The sequence below is a fragment of the Schistocerca nitens genome, chromosome 9 (assembly GCF_023898315.1).
Source record: "Schistocerca nitens isolate TAMUIC-IGC-003100 chromosome 9, iqSchNite1.1, whole genome shotgun sequence".
Classification (NCBI taxonomy): domain Eukaryota; kingdom Metazoa; phylum Arthropoda; class Insecta; order Orthoptera; family Acrididae; genus Schistocerca; species Schistocerca nitens.
In genome coordinates, this window is record NC_064622.1 from 66,548,338 (window position 1) to 66,570,087 (window position 21,750).

At 41.8% G+C, this 21,750-nt stretch overlaps 1 protein-coding gene across 1 annotated transcript in view; it reads right to left on the minus strand.

The window, feature by feature from the left end:
* LOC126203555 (wee1-like protein kinase) overlaps window positions 1–21,750 on the minus strand; it is a 98,953-nt gene that overhangs the window by 45,247 nt on the left and 31,956 nt on the right. The window contains exon 5 of the mRNA XM_049937877.1: window positions 3,714–3,862. Within this exon, the coding sequence (XP_049793834.1) occupies window positions 3,714–3,862 (149 nt within the window). The remainder of the gene's footprint in view (window positions 1–3,713; window positions 3,863–21,750) is intronic.

A 21,750-nucleotide genomic window follows, 5' to 3' on the forward strand; every position in this document is an offset into this window, starting at 1 on the left:
CACTTTTTTGTTTCTGGAAACTAATTGCAATGAAGTTTCACTGACCTCTAGACACATCCTCAATTCAACTTTTTTACTGTTTGACAGAAAATACTATTCACAAGCTGACGAGTAGTCCACTATGACCTGTCATAATAACCTGCAAATTGAACACTTTGATGTGAACACACCAGAATCCACCAAGTTAAAACCAACAGTTGCTATCAATATGTGGGTGAAAAACGAACGAAGAACTTTAAAAGTAGCTGTAATACTTCAGGTTTATCCATCGTAACACAAAATTTACGATGGAACTTTTGAGGACCTGTTACCTTTCCTTGATAGTTAAGAGAGGAAATGACTGATCCCTGGGTCAAAATGTAAAATACTGACCTGATAATATGATAAGGTTTTTATCCCCAAATTCATCTTATATTCACAAATTAAAGTATCGCTGCTGAGGTTTACATTTTTATGTTGTGTGATACAGTTGTCTTACATTTGCAGATGAAGCTTTGGGGACTGACATCAAATAAAGATTTATTTAAAATAATTTTGGGAGGTTTGGAGGAGGAATGATTACACCAGCTTGGCTGAGAACTTGGCGAATGTGAGAGGAGAGGAGATTGGAAGGTGGTGGTGGTGGAGAAGGCAGCAAATTTCATCCTGCCAGCAACCATAGCAATGTGTACCATCTATCTCGGCATTTTATGAGTATCTGTCACATTTAAACTACAGTCTGCCTGAATCAAATTGTAGTCTGAATTGAATAGATGTTAAAATTTTACAAATACTTTCAACATGAGTATACATTTCTGCAAGAGATGATTGTCTAATATAAGCCAGTGACATATTATTGTGTTTCATGCAGCAACATTTTCAATGCATTCTGTGAGGTACAATGCCAATGGAAAGGGGTTGCGCCACCTGTTGGTTCTACGCAGCCGGTGAGACAGCTGCGGGCAGAGGAGATGTTTGAAGGCAAGAGACAAAAGAATACTGTCACACTCCCACGTGAATATAGATATAAAATCCATTACGTATTCAGAAACAACAGTTGTGTTCTCAGATCCCATCACAAACCAAACCTTGGAAACTGCAATGTGTTTGGACAAAATAGCCAAATATTTGACAAGCAAAATTATAAATTTCACTGCTACTCATATATAGAAACACATTAGCTCTTTCTTTGCCTCTCACTGATTTGTTGAAATTAAGATAAAAATTTATGTAAATCTTTTATTTTTGTTTATTTCTCCTTGCATTATCAAAATGTAGACAAACAATAAACAGCACAAGTTTAGAATAGGTACAATGTTGGCAATTCTTTACATCATCAATAAAATAGTTCATAATTTTGATTAGTGAGAATATGTTGAAAGTAAATTTTTCTCAAAGAAACTGAAAGAGGGATGGGGTCATCTTATATTCGGATTCGAGCTGCTGAAGGTGGTGGTCATGTGTGTAAGAGCTGTGCTTACTTGTGTGAATGAATGTGTGCGTGTTTCCTCATCTGACAGGCTTTGGCCTAGAGCTTATGTGCAAGAATCTTTTAGTTGTGTCTGTCTGCAACTAACTGTCATATTTATAGTAAGTAGAAATCTATCCTTCCATTACATTGCTGATATTCTGATACACAAGGTATGTAGAAAAACCCACACACATGGGTCTCTATCCTTGCACACAGAACCACCGGCATCTGCCACAAAGACATTCCTTGCTTAAGACAAGAATAGCTCACTGCAGAATAATTACAACATCTACGAACAGTGTTCTAAAGGAATCTGTATTCTTATAGACAAACTGAGAATGTGTTTTAGTCAAAACCTGCACCAACTCGAACTCTGGAGGAGCAAGACAGAAATTAAAGGAGCAACACAAATTAAAGGAAGCTGATAATTGCTCATCTGTAATGTAGGAAAATATAGATTGCTACTTACCATAAAGATTACATGTTAAGTTGCAGACGAGCACAATTCACAATTAGAAGACACCTACACAAAGCTTTTGGCCACATCCTTCATCAACAAAAGAAAAACACACACCATTCATACACACAAGCAAGTACTCCTCATGCACATGTGACCACCAATTCTGGTAGCTTGGGCCAGAATGCCGGCCCGAGCTGCCGAGTTGGCTGTCACGTATGTGTGACGTGTTTGCTTGTGTGTATGAATGGTGTGTGTTTCTCTGTTTCTCTTTTGCTAATGAGGGCTGTGGCCGAAAGCTTTATGTAAATGTCTCAATTGTGCCTGTCTGCAACTTAATGCATCTTCTTTATGGTACATAGTATTCCATCTTTTCCTAAATTGATGACACTTTACCTGGAGTTAATTGCTTCTCTGTCTTTTGTTGGCCCCATGTCTGGAACGTTTGGTAGACTTGTGAAGCTAATGGCATCTAATCCACTTCAAACCCATTAACAAAGGCACAAAGTCTTCTTTGTAGCATTAAAGGTCATTCCAGATCTCTTACAGCCAAATGTTTACCACATTCCACTCAATGCAGCAGTCTTATACATGGTAGACAATTAAAAAAACAGAGGTGCAAGGAGCAAGAAACAGCAACACACGACTAAGCATCCTAGGAGAACAGCTGTCGCTGAATCATGCCTCAAGTGTAATCATGGAATGAAACAGAATAAGATCAGCATCATGGTTTATGGGAGACACTATCATTACGGAATCTGCCTAAACACTGGTGTCAGAAAACCTGATCAGCCATTATGGAGTTTCCTTGGATTTCTTCTCATCCCACCAGGTACATTCCCCCTTGACCTGGAGTTCTTGGCTACTTTTCCATAACTCTCCCTGTTTCCTCAATTTCCCCAGTGCTTTTCCTACATCCCTCTTCCTTTGCCTTCAATCCTCGTGCCAGAAGAGGGGAGGCCACTATCTCTGAAAGCTTGCACATCTCTCTAACTCATGTGTGTTTTCTCCTGCCACTGCTTGGTGAGTATGCTTTATATCTATCTAATTATATTATTTGTAATTGGATAGATAAAAAATCTACTCACCAAGCAGTGGCAGGGGAATACACACATAAAAAGAAAGGTTTTAACTGCAAGCTTTTGGAACCAATGTCTCCTCCTCCTGGAAGAACGGTTGAAGGAAATGGAAGAGGTGTGAAGGAAAAGGACAGGAGAGGTTTAGAAAAAGGGGTAGAGTTCAGAACAGTTGCTCATAACCCCAGGTCAGGAGGCGAGACTTACTGGATGGGATGAGAAGGAAAACTGTCAAACTTGACAATTTTCATTGTTAAATTATTTGTTCTTGATTGTGTTTGTGTAATTGCAAGTGACTAAAATACTTGGAGAAGGACACACACACACACACACACACACACACACACACACACACATTCTTAAGGCTGACGTTTCATATTTTTGTTTTCATTGATTTTTCCAAACAACTCTAAACAAATGTTGGGACGACTAAAAGGCCATATCAGACACTTTTCCATTTCATGGCCCTTTATTAAAAACTGATAAGCGAAAAATTCTTATACTATCCACCACAATAACAGTTTGGTTTTGTTTGTTTCATTTTCACTGCAACAATTCACAGCTTTAAGTTCTATTAATCAGTTTTGTTTTATTTCAATTGACTGATCGTATGTTATCAAATGTTTTATGAGACTGTAACTAACAACATTGTTCAACTGAATAAAAAACTAAACAATAATATATTCACACTTGAAAAAAATTGATTGTAAATAGATGCTCTCTGACTCACCAATTTTGTATGTTATTTCCTCAGTATCCTCTTCCTCAAAACCATCATCTGTCTGATCAGCTTTCAATAATTTTAGCCTCTTTTCTCTGGATATAAATATATTTCCAGGTTTGATGTCCATATGAACCAGCTGAAGAGAATGGATGTACCTGAAATTAGAATCCACACAACTTAATTCAGTAATTTTTGCATCCTATTCTCCTGAAGAGGAGGAAAAAATATCCGTAATATACACCACTCTGACATCATTAGACACAGCTGGGATAGGTATGGGTGGAAAAAAGGGGATGGGAATGGGGCAGCATTTCTACAACAAATGTAGAAGAGATAAAAAGTTACATAATTTGAGCCATTCGATATTCTTTGCATACTGATCATACCATGGTTAGGGCTGGCCACGTATAAGCATAACTTGAAACCTACATTAATTTGGAAAGTATTGCATGGAAAGGCCTGGCAAAATTTAAATAATTTACAATTCACTAAATAGTGGGAGCATTTAGTTTAGTGTGCACACTGATGGCTCAACACTACTTACTGTAGAGAACCTTCCAGAAAGCATTTGACACTGTGCCCCATTGAAGGCTATAGACGAAGGTATGCACATATGGAATAAGTTCACGGATATGCCAAGTGGCTCAAAGAGTTCTTAAATAATACAACCCAGCAAGACCAACTACAATACATCAGACCACAACACAGAAACCAAGATGGCGGCAATCTTAGGCCAAGTATTTCAGTGGTACCCTAATATGAATTATTTACAAACTTCATAAATGGAAAGTAGATTCTAAATTGCCTAAGAAATGTCGTATTGTTATATATTTTTCTATATTCAAACTTAAATAAAAAGTTGTTACTAAAGTCACAAATTGCCTAATAAGTATTATGACGAAGTAAAATTTGGAGATGCAACTCCAAATCAAATCCAAACAACTACTACACAACACATGTAAATGGCATATTTTGACACTAACAATAATTTACAAAATGAAGCTACCTAGCAATAATAAGTGAAGTGTGTAACTACAGCTCAAAATTGTATTAAACAATATGCAGTTAATTCTAGTCACTGTCATTATGTAATATGCTAGAAGTGGTTTGATTCTGAGCACCTGTTGGATTTATTTGCTGCTCAGCTTGGCCACTCTGCATTTTGTTATTTTTGCTGCAATGTCTTCGTGAGTTCCTCTTTTTTGTTTTACTAGGGTTCGAGCAATTTCCTTTGAAACACACTTTTCATTCAGGAGTTTTGTGTAATTATTAATAAAAATATTCGAAAGCACTTTAATACTTTTCTTGGTTACTGTCTTTAAAGGAATGCCATGTTTGCACACATCACTGAGGTTACTAAGGGCATTTTCACACAATTCAGTTTGTAAGGCAAGTACTGCATCTCTTTGATTTTCAAGTTTGAGAAATTCTGATTCATATGTGCTGCTAATCAGAACTTTAAAAGTTTATATATATATATAAGGAAAAATCATTATAGAAGGACATTCAATCCCCCACAATTCAGCTGGTTGAAATAGGAAAGGACTTCTTTAGTTTCACACTGCAATAAAATTTCATCCTCTGTTTGTAACATTTCTTCACAACCTCAACATTTTCCACCTTTTTGCAGCTTTTCAAACACTGTTTTGCTGGTGTATCTAGCAATACAAACCAAGACTTTCAAATCTTCATCCATCATGGGAATGTTTGCTAGTTCCTCTAGAGCAGATTCTAATTCATCTAAATTTTCACATGTTTGGTGTTTTATGCTGTAATTTACTTTTGCTGCAAAATCATTTAATGTAAATTCACCATGTTTAGTAGATCTGAGCTTTAGAAGACTTATTACTTTGAGTTTCAGATTTCAAGATTTGCTCGACTGAAACATTATATATGCACGACTGAAACATTATATATGCAGCCACTTAGCCTTCTACAAGCTCCAAATCTTGCTTCTAAAGCAAGAATGTGTAATTTTGCTGTGAGAATATAGGACCAGTTGTAGGTGTTAAAAATGTATCTGCATAACTGAACTGTTGTTGCAAGTGTGTGAGAGAAAGCAGTATATGTTTCATTGGTTTGTTTTCCATGAGTAGGCAATGCATGCCAGATGTCAAGATATGTTTTCAAATTTTCAAGAAACCGAAGTTTCTAGTCAGTAGGTCCAGTGATTGGGCTAGAATTATCATCTTATGTCTATTTGCTTTTCATGGGATGCTGTTGTAATGGTACTTTAATTATGCAACCATTATGGTACCTCACCTGAACCTCTCGATACCAGTAATATTCTACTGTGTTTCTGCAAAGTAGTTGATGTATTTCTGCAACAACATTCAGATTTGCTTTCATTTGTGATACATCGATATGTTTATATTGCAATGATATTGTTCTTATGTGTATTCTTTCTTTGTCACTATGATCTTTGACGTACTTGTAACTCTGATTTTTGGGTGCGTAAGCGATTATTAGTTGGTTGTTAACTTGTTAGAGAGTCGGACCTTGAGAAGGTCAAGTGTTGGACGTCATGTTGGAAAGACGCGTAACGTAGTCAGCTTATAAAATGTGAACTTTAACAGTGACTGTGATGAAGATGTTTTCAAGTATGTTTTGCATTGTGAAGTTTTTTGTGTTACGTGATATTGCAATAAAAGCAATTAAAAGGAAGTGTAACAATTTCGGAGTGCTGATTATTTTTTTCACATCACCATTGTCCAGCAAAAGTGTAATCTTCGAGAATGGTTTGTGAAGTGCATCTACAAAACTTTTGAACATAGCAGGATAAAACCTAGGCCTCTTTGCATCCGAGCTTGGAATCATAACCACCTAGATTTTCAACGATTGAGCCATGATTTTACGACGAGACCAGCGTGGGAAACACAAAAAGATGAGTGCCCAGTTTTTTGATTATTACATCAAATGACTTTATTAACTGTGCTCTAATGACACCTGCCACATAATGACTGTTGTTGCCCGAAAATGCAGTATTTAGCAGCGTGAGCAACACCACAATCATTAAATTTTGACCTTTGTTGTGGTAGGGTTGTCAGACTGTACATTAGAAACTGTCCACCATTTAATGATTAATTTTAAAAACTGAATAGTGCCATCAGAAATCTCAATCCCTGACTTTTCAAAATTTCTAGTGCTGCCACATTTTTAGAATAAAAAACACTGAGAGCAAGGGTAACATTCTCTCTCTCAAAAGAAGTTGGATATTCTGCCTTTCTCACTAGCTTTGGGCAAGTTTCAACTGTTTATTTTTCTCAGAATGAAACAGGTTCCTCAAATCTGAAAACTTGACTTCACTGACAGTATATTCACATGCAGCATTCCCTTCATCACTGTGTAGAAAGGTACTGATGAAAGCAAGTGTATCCTCAATATTTGGCATTATGAAGGATTCATGTTTTCCATTCAACCAGTTATTTCTGATACACTTAAGCAAGTGCACACTGTCAAACAGAAGAAAGACAAATTTGGATGGAGTGACTGGATTTGTAATACACGGCTGTAAAGTGCCACCACACATAAGCTGATACATTTTCCTGTTAGTGCTATGGTTATCTGTTACCAGGCATATAACATCATATCCAAGCTCATGCATTAACTTTAATACATCAATTGTCATTTTTAGTAGTGTATCAGAATTAACACTTTTTACAGGAAAGAGAGCTATTACTTCTTTATAATCAGAATGTAAAGATGATGCCATGAAAACCAGCGTAGTACCTGCTGTTGTTGTATCTGAAGTATTCTCAACAACACCAAGTATCTTTCCGTAAGAGAATTTTGAGTTAATATAAACTTCACCTAGCATCACTGAAATTACCTTGTCACTTTCCTGAATAAATATATTTTTTTCCCTCAAAAAAGCTACCGGTGATGGACCAATACAAGGTTTATTTGGACCCATTTTGCATAGAAACTGCCTTAAATAGACAGGATGCGGTAATGTTTGCACATTTCTTTTTTTCAAGTGATGGCAGCCACCAGGAAATGGAAAGCAAATGGTTGCTGCCCATATCAAAAGCTCAGGAGAATATCTACATTGCTTTGTTATTGCAAACTGTAATTGCTCCAAAACAAATTCTATTTTAGGGGCTATTTCTTCATCAAAATCACTACCAGCTTTCAGTGCTTGTTTGAGAACACTGACTAAAATTATAATCTTGACAATGGTGCCAATAGAGTTATCTGTGAAACCATTTAGGTGACTCACCAGACTGTCAAATTTTGTCCACTAGTCACATTTCAAGTTCTCTTCCTCCCCAGACTGTAATATCCATTTCAAGGTTTCTGAAGGCAAACACACATTTTTGTGAAACACTTTTACTTCCACGGAACTTGATATCTTTAAGCACACTGAAACTAATGGCACATCACTGACTGAATCATCCTTTAATTTAATGAAAGATATGTAGCCATCCTTTAAGTGTAAATGGACAAACATTCCTTTTCTGTACTTCGCTTTTAAAATGCTGAAAGTCAGGTATATTATCATTTTTGCACAAATTACTGAAACTACATTCATCACGTTCCAGTAGCTGTTTAACACGATCTTCAGGATTCTTCCTTTCCTTACAAACTGGTACTGTATGATAAGAAGGTTGATTAGGAACGATAGTAGGAATCGCATCATTTGTTAGTTTTCGTATTTTTCGTGGCACACGTATTGGTTCACTATTTTCCACAGGAAAAATGTCTTCCCTAACCACAAACTTAGGCTCAAAATGCTTAATGCATACCACAGCTTTATCGTTCACTTCAAAATTATCTCTCTGAATTAGTTTAATCCATTTGCTCCTCAATGCTGTTTCTTTGGGAAACTTAAATGTTGAGATATCATACGTTTTGCCGTAATCTGATTTACAACCTGGTACACAACAGCTACAAACCATCACAAGAGCAGTTTACACTTTAAATTATACCGAACTTACTAGAGAATCTATAAAATAAATACTAGCGTAGCACTTGTGACGACATTCACAGCATATAGCGTAAATAATAGGCAGTAATAAATGCTTTCACTTCTCTTGAACGTCACGTATACAATGTACACATACGTTACGCAAACACAAGCACGCTGGTTTGTTTCCCCCACGATTGCCGCCATACTGTCAACTATCAATATCTCCCCTAAGGTCTGATTTATTGTAGGTGGTCTTGAATCCATTATGTTGTCCTCAACGGCGAGTGTTCGTTAGAGACAAGGGTATCATCAGGGGTACCCCAGGGAAGTGCGATAGGACTGCTGCTGTTCTCTGTATACATAAATGATTTGGCAGACTCGGTGTGCAGCAATCTATGGTTGTTTGCCAATGATGCCACGGTGTACAACAAGGTGTTGACGTTGAGCGACTGTAGGAAGATACAAGATGATGTAGACAAAATTTACAATTGGTGTGATGAATAGGAGCTAGTCCTAAATGTGGAAAAGTGTAAGTTAATGCAGATGAGCAGGAAGATCAAACATGTAATTTCGGATAAAGTATTACTAGTGTCCTGCTTGACACAGTCAAGTCGTTTAAATATCGGGATGTAACGTTGTGACGTAAAATGAGGTGGAACAAACATGTGAGAAACTTAGTAGGGAAGGCGAATGGTCAACTTTGGTTTATTGGGAGAATTTTAGAAAAGATAGGGGTTTACTTATAAAGGAGAGCACATATAGGACACTGGTGCAACTTGTTCTTGAGCACTGCTCAATTGAGAAGGTAGGAGTGCGACCGAACCACCAACCATAGGCAGCCATGGGCCCCCTGGGTCAGAGCAAGCGATGGGGCACCCCATCAATCCCGCAAATGGCCATCAAGGTCAATGCACCTTACCCTCACAGAGAGGGGTAGACACCACATACACAGATAAAACGTAAAACCAGATCAGCCACTTTGGCATTGTCTCCTAGCATCACATGTAGTGTGCCACAAAGTTTAAAGTTTCACTGTAAGACAGCCCAGGAGGATGTGAGCCACCCTTAGATGGGCACCACGTCGCCAGATTCCAATATTAAGGGAGGAAATATGGCATTACATTCAACTTGTAGTCAAGAGCTGTCCACGAAAGATGGCGGAAGCTTTGGCGCAATCAGTTATTCAACCACCGACAGGCTGGTGACAGATGGTATACAGACTGTACACATTTGGAGACGGACTAATCAGCCAGCATACGACCCAGATCCCGTACAGCAGCACGTCACAGTGACTCAAGTTCATCACGAGTTGCCCCAAATATGGTAATGTACACACTGTTGCCAGCGATGTGCGTCAGAGGGAATGTTCCAGCAATTTGGTGAGCACTATAAAGGGGGAACTCGCCCCGAACCAAGGAGAGCACAATAGGTAGTTGTCTGGGATGCTATCCCTGTAACAGTCATCAAAAGGCTGAGGACTTCGAATATGTAGAGTTGTGTTGTGAATGACTGAGAAGACAGTCTCAGGACTTCAGGACTGCGAGTCAGGAAGCTGCCGATTGTTAGAGCTGAGTGAGCTGCATACAGTAGTATCATGCATTGAACAGATGAACTGTCACTGATTTTTGCTACTTGGAGTTTATTTAATCTAAGATTCCTTGAGAGTTACACCGAGTTCTGTGTCTCTGAACACCCTCGTAGTCTGCAGATTCTTCACAGGGTGTAGTTCTCCCAGCCACGGACGTGAAAGTCTCCCTTTGATGCCAACGATCAAGGTAAGCCCTTGGTAAAATATGTACTCCCTTACCCCCTCTCGGGACAAGACTACCACTCTGACAATGTGGAGCATTCTCACATCATAGTATGTGACCTCGGGTTAGCTAAGTGTGGCCAATGCAAAGCCGACAGAATGGTAGACTCCCTGTGGAAAGCACAGAGAGAAGGTTGGGGGTTGTTTTGGGGAAGGAGACCAGACAGCGAGGTCATCGGCCTCATCAGATTAGGGAAGGATGGGGAAGGAAGTCGGCCGTGCCCTTTGAAAGGAACCATCCCGGGATTTGCCTGGAGCGATTTAGGGAAATCACGGAAAACGTAAATCAGGAGACTGCCACATAGTCATGAGCCCCTTTATTGCTTGCAGTTAGTTTGGAGAAACCAAGGCACACAAACTTGTGTTCCAAGCCTCCAACAACTGATGGCATAGATTTAAGAGTCGACGCAAGGTCTGGTTCCAGTGCCCCCATTTCCAAAGTTGGCATCCCTGCTGCAGCCATCTTTGCCACTAAGTCAGCACGTTTGTCCCCTGGGTTCCCAATGTGACATAGGGTCCAGAGAAAGACTACCGAGCCGGCCGCTGTGGCCGAGCGGTTCTAGGTGCTTCAGTCTGGAACCGCACGACCGCTACGGTCGCAGGTTCGAATCCTGCCTTGGGCATGGATGTGCGTGCTGTCCTTAGGTCAGTTAGGTTTAAGTAGTTCTAAGTTCTAGGGGACTGATAACCTCAGATGTTAAGTCCCATAGTGCTCAGAGCCATTTTTGAAAGACTACCGAACATCCAGATTGATGAAGGTCAGAAAGCAGATACTGGACAGTCACAACCAAAGGGTGTTGAGGGTAGCACAGGTCGATAGCCTGGAAACTACTCATGGAGTCGCTGCTGATAGAATGTCTCAGCCCTGCAAGAACAAACATGACTGAGGGCTGACCAACATTTCTGCAGTGAATACACTGCATCCATTAGGCAAGAAGCATAGTTCAACACCATGCATGTACGTAGGCAAAACTTGTTTGTCCATCGACTGTAGAGCCATCACTGTATACCACTTCCAAACACCAAACTACATCACAGACAATCGGAAACAGGCAGTTAAAAACCATTGGGACAGCACAGGATTTTGGTCTAAATGCTAGGTAGGGACAGATCCAAGGACAGGTACACACCAATTGTGGTGTCACCGCCAGACACCACACTTGCTAGGTGGTAGCTTTAAATCGGCCGCGGTCCATTAGTACATGTCGGACCCGCGTGTCGCCACTGTCAGGATCGCAGACCGAGCACCACCACACGGCAGGTCTCGAGAGACTTACTAGCACTCGCCCCAGTTGTACAACGACTTTGCTAGCGACTAGACTGACGAAGCCTTTCTCTCCTTTGCCGAGAGACAGTTAGAATAGCCTTCAGCTAAGTCCATGGCTACGACCTAGCAAGGCGCCATTAACCATTTCAAGATAGAGTCTCACTTGTATCATCAAGAATGCTGTATACAAATGATGGAATAAAGTTAAGTATTCTAGCAGCTACGTACTTTTCTTTATAGCATTCATTACGAATCCTGTTTCAGACCTAAACAAGCCACTGGACTCGCATTCGGGAGGACGACGGTTCAATCCCGTCTCCGGCCATCCTGATTTAGGTTTTCCGTGATTTCCCTAAATCGTTTCAGGCAAATGCCGGGATGGTTCCTTAGAAAGGGCACGGCCGATTTCCTTCCCAATTCTTCCCCAACCCGAGCTTGCGCTCCGTCTCTAATGACCTCGTTGTCGACGGGACGTTAAACACTAACCACCACCACTACCTAAACAAGCCTGCGTGAGTTGACGCGTGCCCTTTCGGCTTCCTCGCCTTGTGTCTCGACTGTCTTGTCTAGACACAACACCAATGATGTATGCGATTACTCCCGACAAGCGGTGACAAGTGGGGGAAGTTTGAGTTCAGTGCAGAGACACTGTAATTATGATAGGACTCCATTCCTTGGCCACTGTTGTGAAAGGTGAAAGGTACTTCGGCTGCTCAGGGGAGCAATTTTTTTTTTGTGGTTTTAGGACGCACAATTACAGTGGTCATTAGCACCCAGACTAAGTTATGAATGCACTGCGAGGCACAAGGTTAAAACAGCAACTAAAAAGGACAACACTATAAAAGGCACATTAACAGGCAAGGGAGTAAAAGAAAACAGCATAATCAAATGTCCTTAGACAGGTTTGTCAAGTGGATAAAACGAAGAACACGAGCAGCTGCTCCTAGGTCATCTGCTAAAATGGCATCCAGAGTACATGGCAGGCCAATGGATTAAAATTCGGACAGGACATTAAAATGTGGCGTACCGTCAGCAATTGCCCACATGGGCAGAACGGCGCCGGCACAGCCATCGGCACATGGCGATGGCTGAACCGGCATTGTCCAATTCGTAACCGGGCCAAAACGACCTCCTCCCACCGAGAAGGGCGTGAAGAGGTCGTCCAAGCTGTGGGGAGATGTTTCAAGGCCTGAAGCTTGTTTTCAGTAAGAGTAGCCCAATCGGCATGCCACAGCGATAAAATGTGCTGACAAATGACCCTGCTAAAATCAGATGAAGGCACACAACAAGAAGCTGTCCGAGGCTGGAGGACCACAGCCTTGGCTGTGGCATCTGCAGTTTAGTTTCCAGGGATACCGACATGGCCAGGAATCCACATAAAGGTAAGCGGAGAACCATCGTCCGCCAGCTGCTGAAGAGAGCGCTGGATCCAGTGCACGAAAGGGTGAACTGGATACGGATCACTGAGGCTCTGGATGGCGCTCGGGGAATCAGAGCAGATGACATAAGCAGAATGTCAGTGGCGGCGGATGTAAAGGACAGCCTGATAGACGGCAAATAGCTCAGCTGTGAAGACCGAACAATGGCCATGGAGCCGGTATTTGAAACTGTGTGCCCTGACAATGAAAGAACACCCGACACCGTCATTGGTCTTAGAGCCATCTGTATAAATGAAGATCGTATTAATGAACTTCCAACGAAGTTCGACAAACTGCGAGCGGTATACCAAAGCTGGGGTAACCTTTGGGAGCGAGCTGAGGTCAAGGTGAACGTGAACCTGAGCCTGGAGCCAAGGTGGCGTTTGGCTCTCACCTACTCGAAAGGTTGCAGGGAGTGAAAAATCAAGGTGCTGAAGGAGGCGACGAAAGTGAACTCCAGGGGGTAGCAGGGCAGATACATACAACCCGTATTGACTGTTGAGACAGTCTTCAAAAAAGGAACGATAAGACGGGTGGTCAGGCATTGACAATAGCCGACAGGCATACCGACAAAGCAGTGTATCGCGCCGGTAGGTTAGTGGCAATTCACCGGCTTCAGCATGAAGACTCTCGAAGGGACTAGTATAGAATGCTCCGATCGCAAGACGTAACCCCTGATGTTGTATAGAGTTGAGGTGGCGTAAGATGGACGGCCGTGCAGAGGAGTATACAAAGCTGCCATAATCCAGCTTTGAGCAGACGATCAACCGATATAGGCGAAGGACGGTTCGATCCGCTCCCCACGACATACTGCTGAGAACACGGAGGACATTTAGAGAACGGGTACAACAGGCAGCCAAATATGACACAGGTGGAGACCAGCTAAGTTTCCTGTCAAATGTAAGACCTAAAAATTTTGTTGTCTCTACGAATGGGAGAGCAACGGGACCGAGATCTAAGGACGGTGGGAGAAACACTGTGGCGCCAGAAGTTAATACAGACCGTCTTCTCGGCAGAAAAACGGAAGCCACTGGTGACACTCCAGGAGTAAAGATGGTCAAGACAACGCTGAACACAGCACTCCAGGAAACAAGTACGCTGCACACTGCAATAGATGGTAAAATCGTCCACGAGAAGGGAGCCTGATACATCAGCTGGGAGGCAATCCATTATTGGATTGATCGCTATGGCGAAGAGAGCGACGCTCGAAACTGAGCTCTGTGGCACCCCATTCTCCTGGTGAAAGGCATTGCACAGGACACAACCCACACGCAACCTGAACTGTCGATCCATCTCCAACAGGTGTCGTAAGCCTTCTCCTAATCAAAGAACACAGCCACAGTCTGGTGCTTCCGCAAGAAGTTATTCGTAATGAAGGTCGACAAGGTAATCATATGGTCAACAGCAGATCGGCGCCTACGAAATCCACATTGTACATTGGTAAGTAGGTGTCAAGATTCAAGCAGCCAAACCAAATGAGAGTTAACCATTTGTTCCATCACCTTCCAGACAGAGCTGGTAAGGGAAGGCAAGTGCTTGTCCTTCCCCGGCTTAGGAATCGGGACAATAGATTTGCGCCAGCATTTGGGAACATGACCCTCAATCCAGATGTGATTATAAGTACGTAGAAGAACACCTTTACCCACAGGAGAAAGATTCTTCAGCATCTGAATATGAATGGAATCAGGCCCCGGAGCAGAGGACCGTGACCGGGCAAGTGCATTGTTGAGTTCCCGCATGGTGAATGGGGCATTATAACTTTCATGATTTGAGGAGCGGAAGTTAGGTGGCCTGCCTCCTCTGCCTGTTTTCAGGGGAGGAAGGCAGGGTGGAAATGAGCGGAGCTCGAAACCTCTGCGAAAAATCAGACGAAGGCATTGGAGACATCCTCAGGGGCAACAAGGACATCATTCGCGACCATCAAGCCAGAAACTGGTGAGTGGAACTTAGTGCCAGATAGCCGGCACAGGCTACCCCAGACAACAGAAGGAGTAAAACTGTTGAAGGTGCTTGTGAAAGCAGCCCAACTGGCTTTCTTGCTTTCTTTAATAACACAATGACACTGCGCACGCAATTGTTTATAATTAATACAATTCGCCATCGTAAGGTGGCGTTTAAAGGTGCATAAAGCACGTCGACGAGCACGTAAAGCGTCTCTACATGCTGCGGTCCACCAGGGGACCGGTATGCGATGTGGAGAAGAAGTAGTATGAGGGATGGAATATTCAGCAGCAGTGAGAATGACTTCCGAGAGGTGTGCGACCTGACTATCGCAGCTTACGAAGTTTTAATCCTGAAAAGTCGCCCTGGAAGAGAAGAGCCCCAGTCTGCTTTGGAGATGTTCCAACTAGTTGAGCATGGAGACGGGGTATGATGCAGGAGATGGGTAACACAAGGGAAGTGGCCACTCGAATACGTATCAGAAAGTGCGTACCACTAAAAACCGGCGTGCAAGTTGGGTAGTACATGTAGAGAGGTCTAAATGGGAATAGGTATGAGTTGTGTCCGAAAGAAAAGTAGGGGCACCAGTACTGAGGCAGACAAGATTCAGGTGGTCGGAAAGGTCTGCTAACAGGGAGCCTCTCGGGCAGGATGCTGCAGAGCTCCAAAGGGGATGGTGGGCACTGAAGTCTTTAGTCAACAAAAATGGTGCAGGTAGCTGAGCAATAATGTGCATCATGTCTGCCCTAGTAACGGCAGACAACGATAGAGTGTAAACGGTACAAATGGAAAATGTACAAGTGGGGAGAGTAATTTGGACGGCAACTGCCTGTAGGTCGGTGTGCAATGTGATGGAATCGTAGTAGATATCATCCTGGACCAGCAACATAACCCCTCCATGAGCCAGAATACCTGCTACAGGGGATAGGTCAAAACGCACAGAGGCATAGTGTGCCAAGTCAATTTGATCGCATGGGCATAGCTTCAGCTTCCTGGAGAGCTACGACGAACGGACAGTGCAAACGTAGCACCAACTTTAAGTCCTCTCGGTTGGAGCAAATGCCACGAATATTCCAATGAAGAAGTGCCATCGTGAGAAGAAAAAGAAAAAGGAGAAGCAAGAAGGGGTCACCTCGAAGGCCGCTGATGGCCTGGCTTTGAGTGAGCACTGCTGCCGCTATCAATAGGCGGAGAGTCATCGTCCATTTGTTCAATAGGTTCGTCGGCCATCTTGTTAAGATGGCCGGGAGGGGGAGCTTCCTCCGCCGGTGAACGGCCAGATGTTCGGCTACCAGCGGTGTGGCCAGGCGAAATGGATGACGGCCTGCGGCGGCAACCGCTGGGTGGCGCAGGGAAGAAACGTGCCGTGGCGGAGAAGGAGAACTTTGCTTCCTATGAGCCTTCTTGGAAGGTCGTTTAGTCGAAGTACTGGTCAATGGCTGGGAGTTCGGGGTACGTAAAAAGTCTTCACGGGACGGTTCCTTCTTGAAGGCCCATGCATCTGACTTCTGGGTCGTAGTCTTGGCAGAAGCTGATGAAGGTGCTTGTGTCTTATGGGTGACGGGAGGAAGAGGAGACGTTGACCAGGCGATCTTAGCACTGGCCGAACGGACGACCGTAACGCTAAAGGTCAGATCGCATGTCTGCGTAGACACCTCCCTGGTAGTCCGAGGAGAGGCAAGGACAATACTGTATTTCCCCGCTGGGAGCAGCGTGGGCTTCCTACTAGCAAATAGCTTGTGAGCATCCGAGGTGGACACTTTCTCTTTGACCCGAATTTCCTGTATACAGTGTTCATCCTTGTAGATGGGGCAGTCGCGGGAGACACTGCATGGTCACTGACAGTTCAGTTCATGCAACGAGGAGACTGAGGTGGACAGTCACCCTCATGGGCGTCCCTGCCACAAGTGACGCATTTAGCCACATTAGAACAAGACTGGTGGGTGTGATTAAAACGCTGACACTGGTAGCAGCGCGTAGGTGTTGGGACACAGGTGCGAACACAGATAACCTCATAGCCCACTTTGATGCGCGACAGCAACTGAACACTATCAAAGGTCAAAAAAAAGTGTGTGGTTCGGTACAAGGTCATTGTCGACCTTTTTCACGACCCTATGGACAGCCATCACGCAATGCTCAGCGAGGAAAGACAATCTCCTCGTCAGTCAATCCGTCGAGTGATCTAGTATATACCACACCACGTGACGAATTCAAATTGCAGTGAGCCTCCACCGGGACAGGGAACGTGTACAGGAGTGTGGCCCGAAGGAGTTTTTGTGCTTGAAAGGTGCTCTCAGTTTCCAACAACAAGGTACCGTTACGCATCCTGGTACAAGACTCGACAGGTCCAGCTATGGCATCTACGGCCTTCTGAATAACGAAAGGGTTGAAAGATGAAAAACCCTTTCCGTCCTCAGATCTAGAAACTACTAGGAACTTTGGGGCAGGCGGTAGGACTTTTGTCACTGGTGGCTGGTCAAGTTTCCGTTTTTGGGCATAAGTCGAGAGAGAAGGATAGAAATCCATTGCAGATGAATCCCTCATGATTGCCAGTGTCTCCGATGGCGCACTCCTTCCTTGTGGGGACCCTCTCAGAGGGCGCTCCCGCCTTAGGTGAATGTTTACACCTCAGGTCACACCCCCGAGAAACGTATGGAGGGACCAATCGGAATGTTAAGAAGGTGTCAGCTCAGGCAAGCGCACACCTCCCTGGGCCTGGCCTTTACCAGGGGGTAAGTGCGTGCCTTACTTGTCTACCCAGGGCGGGGAATTACGTGTTACTCCGTCACCGGCTACACGTGCGAACGCGTGGGTCGGCCTTCAGGCACGCACAGGGAGGAAAGAAGAATAGGAAAAAAAGGGGAGAGAGGAAGAGAAAGGACAGACTGTCTCAAACGCCGAGGCGGAGACCATAGGGTGAGCAAGAAGGCAACGCGTAGAAGGCAAGGTAAAAAGTAAGGAAGACAGTAAGAGAGGGAGAAGGAAAAAGAAAGGAAACAAACAAAGAAAGGAAGAAACCAGAAGAAGCAAAAAACCAAAATGACCACAAATGTAAGTTGTTAAACCGTCCGTCTCCAGACGAAAGCGCAAACTTCCCCCTTGAGGGGGAGCGACTCCTTTTAGTTGCCTCTTATGCCAGGCAGGAATACTTCAGGCCTATTCTTACCCCGGACCCACAGGGGGGCAACAGAAGGAGAGGTGCCCCCAACCATAGTTAATAGGTCAATCCAAGCAAAGTGGTCCAATAAAAATTAAGTTGGTTGCTTGACCATTTTTAAAATATTTTAATTTTTTTTATTATGGGATTACCCTATAATTGAGAAGTTCAAAACAGTTTTTTACCTTTCACCTTTATTGAATGGTGGCCATTTTCATTTGTAAGTGCGTGACAATGTTTCAGTTTAGAGACATTAGCAAAATTATGAATATCTCTGCACTGGGTTAAGTTACAACATTGCAAATGACATGTTTTTAGAAAAGTGTCCTCTGCAACATTGTCTATTGCACAAAATACCTCAAATTCAAAAATAACCAGCCCAAATGACCTCCAAAGTTTGGTATCCAAATTTTCAAAAAACAACTTTTTCGGCCCAAAAATAACAAACAAGAAATGATTTATGAGAGTAATTTTTTTTCCTGTAGTTAGATATCATACACTACTAGGCTCATATGGAGCAAGAACACTTACTAATGTTTCCTTAATTTTTTATGAATTTTTGAATTTGAAAATTTTCATTTTTTGGTAAGTTTGGCGTTAGTTCTCTCAGGTGGGACTGAAAAGTAGGATTTTTGCACAATTTATACACCTATATGATAGCAACGTACTGTAAAAATTTCAACATTTATATCTGACTAAAGATATGAATTTTTGAAAATGAGGAGATATTCACATTACTCTACAACTGATCTTATGGCTTTTGCCTATTCATGTGTGATATTGGCGGGATACAATCAATTATTACTGAAGTAAGGTACTGAATTATATACAAGAATAGGAAACATCATTGAAATTAACATTTATATTATTCTGACATACTTAAAATAAATATTTTCAAATAACACCCTTCGAGATGCGACTGTTCCTAAACCTGGTGGTGAATGTTAAGAACACTTATTTCTTCAGACAGCTTCTGTAATATAGAATAAGATCTCCCAGTTGCTGTGGGAAGTCCAAGCACTGAAAGTTTCCTTAAAACATTTTTCATTGGTATCCAAACTGTCACTAGTAGATTTCTTGGAGGATGTTCTTGGGCCAGCAGGGTGGTAAAAATGCACAAAAACATAATTGTTTTCAAAAATTTTTCTTTCAATCTCTGCAAGCCACCAGTGTCCATCACACACACGTCACTATGTCATTCAATGTTAAACACAGAGATGTAATTTTGCTCGCACAATGATCCTCATAAATTTCAGTTTCTGATGTTACATAGCATCGAACTAAGTTTTCTGCAATGCCAAGGACACTCTGGAAATGCCTTGTTCCTTTTATTGCTATACAGTTTTCAAATGTGGTCTGAAGTGTTGTTTTTATACGCAGAACCACTTCTTTCTTAATAAGAAAATAGGTAATGCCTTTAATATTATCCTTGCAAAGGACATACCACGTCCTGTACTGTGAGAATTTGGTCTGTGGTTGGTCTTTGTAGGCTGGCTTTACTTACTTCACGTTTTGTTGTACCTCCTACTCCATCACATGCATTTTTACCATGGCAAAAAAAAAAAAAAAAAAAAAAAAAAAAAAAAAAAATGTGCTATTCATCCTGCAACCGAAAGTCTACTTCGTGGTTGCACAGATTTGAAAAATTCTTTTTGTTCTTATACTGAGTACCACTTCCATCTGAAAAGTATATCAGCTTCTCAACCTTGGGAAAATTTGTTTTATGTAATTTATTACATACTTTTGAAACACATGTACAGCCGAAGTGTTGTGCTCCAAGTAGTCACTTAGAATGCAAATTGAAGAACTGCAAACTTCATCTTTCTCATTTTTTAAAGTAGAGAATAAATGGATGCACCGTGGCTTGGTCACTGACCGAGTGGTACACTTGTATTGCATCCTGAATCACAAATGTAAAATTTTCTGTGAAACCAGCTAGCACTATGCATTCAGTTTCATGAAATTCTGCTTTTTTGTCCTTCAAAAACTTACTTTGGATTTTAGAAACATAGTGGTGACTTTTGAGTTTTTTTAAGTTATCAATTAAAGACCCCAAGTACTCTTCCTGAGATTTAACCACTGTTATCATTTTTGCCCTGTCAGTTGTGACCCACTGTTTGAAGGTAATACAGCCTGGCATTTCCTCATCATATTCATGAAACAATTCAATAACGGTTACCTTAACAGGGGTCACAGACCATTAAATCTAGTAACTCTTTGTAGTTTTCATCATCTTCAAAAAACTGATGGATCTTTTTAATTGTTTCTTCACTTATACCTACTCCTTTCTTCTTTCCTAAAACTGGAAGACCGCCTTGCTCTTTCACAAATTTTCAGGTTAATTTAACCAAACGATGAGAAACATTGAATTCATGAACTATTTTTTCTCTTGACCATGAGTCAGGGAGCAAATTTAAAATTTTAAGTTTTTCCTCTTTAGATGTCACTAAACATTTAATTTTCAATTTCTCTATTAAGCTCAAATATTCAGTGTCGGATGATGCTGGTGGTAGGTTTTCTTCTTCTTTAGAAATAATGTTGGTATCTGTATTATTAAAGCACGATTCCAAGTCTCTTCTAATTTTGTCTAGAGTTTGTTGTACCTTATTTTCAATAGCTGCTTTTCTTTTTCTACTACTTAATTTTATTATTTTCGAAACAGGAGATACGTCTTACTTAGAACAAGAAAAATCCAATATGCTAACAGCTTCTTCATTAGGAATATAAATGTCATTAACAAGGCTACATGATTCTGGTTCTGGATTCACAACAAATATTTTTGAGTAACAATTTGGGCACAGGAAATTTCCAGGAATCACATTACATTTCACTTCGGAAGCTGTTTCATTCTCACACCTCAAACCTTTAGTAATAGGCTTTTTATGAACTTTAAGAGGATCACAGCACTTTCTTCCAAAAATGGGTTGTTTTTCAGAATCTATTTCTTCCCACGATACTCACACACTGATGTTACAGGAGAACTTACTCAAAATTTAAACTAAGTTTGCTAACTTCATCAAAGTCACTGACATTTTTCAAGTTTTCTGAAACTGAACTGTAAACTGTTTTGTAACACACTTCACTTGCTATCTGTCCAACAGAGCACTGTTCATCCATGTTATTGCATTCCAGTTAATCTCTCAAAATTAATTACAAATTACACAGTTCAAAGCACATAACACATTCTACACTCTCGAAGTACGTATATCCACTCTAACAGAGATTTCAGAACAGACTGACAACTACAATGCCACACCCAGCAATAATGTACCAGGTGATCAAAAAGTCAATATAAATTTGAAAACTTAATAAACCACGGAATAATGTAGATAGAGGGGTAAAAATTGATACACATGCTTGGAATGACAAGGGGTTTTATTAGAACCAAAATGCAGGGTGGCGCTCCACCCCATATTGCTAGACGCGTGAAAGATCTCTTGCGCACATCGTTTGGTGACAATTGTGTGCTCAGCCGCCACTTTCGTCATGCTTGGCCTCCCAGATCCCCAGACCTCAGTCCGTGCGATTATTGGCTTTGGGG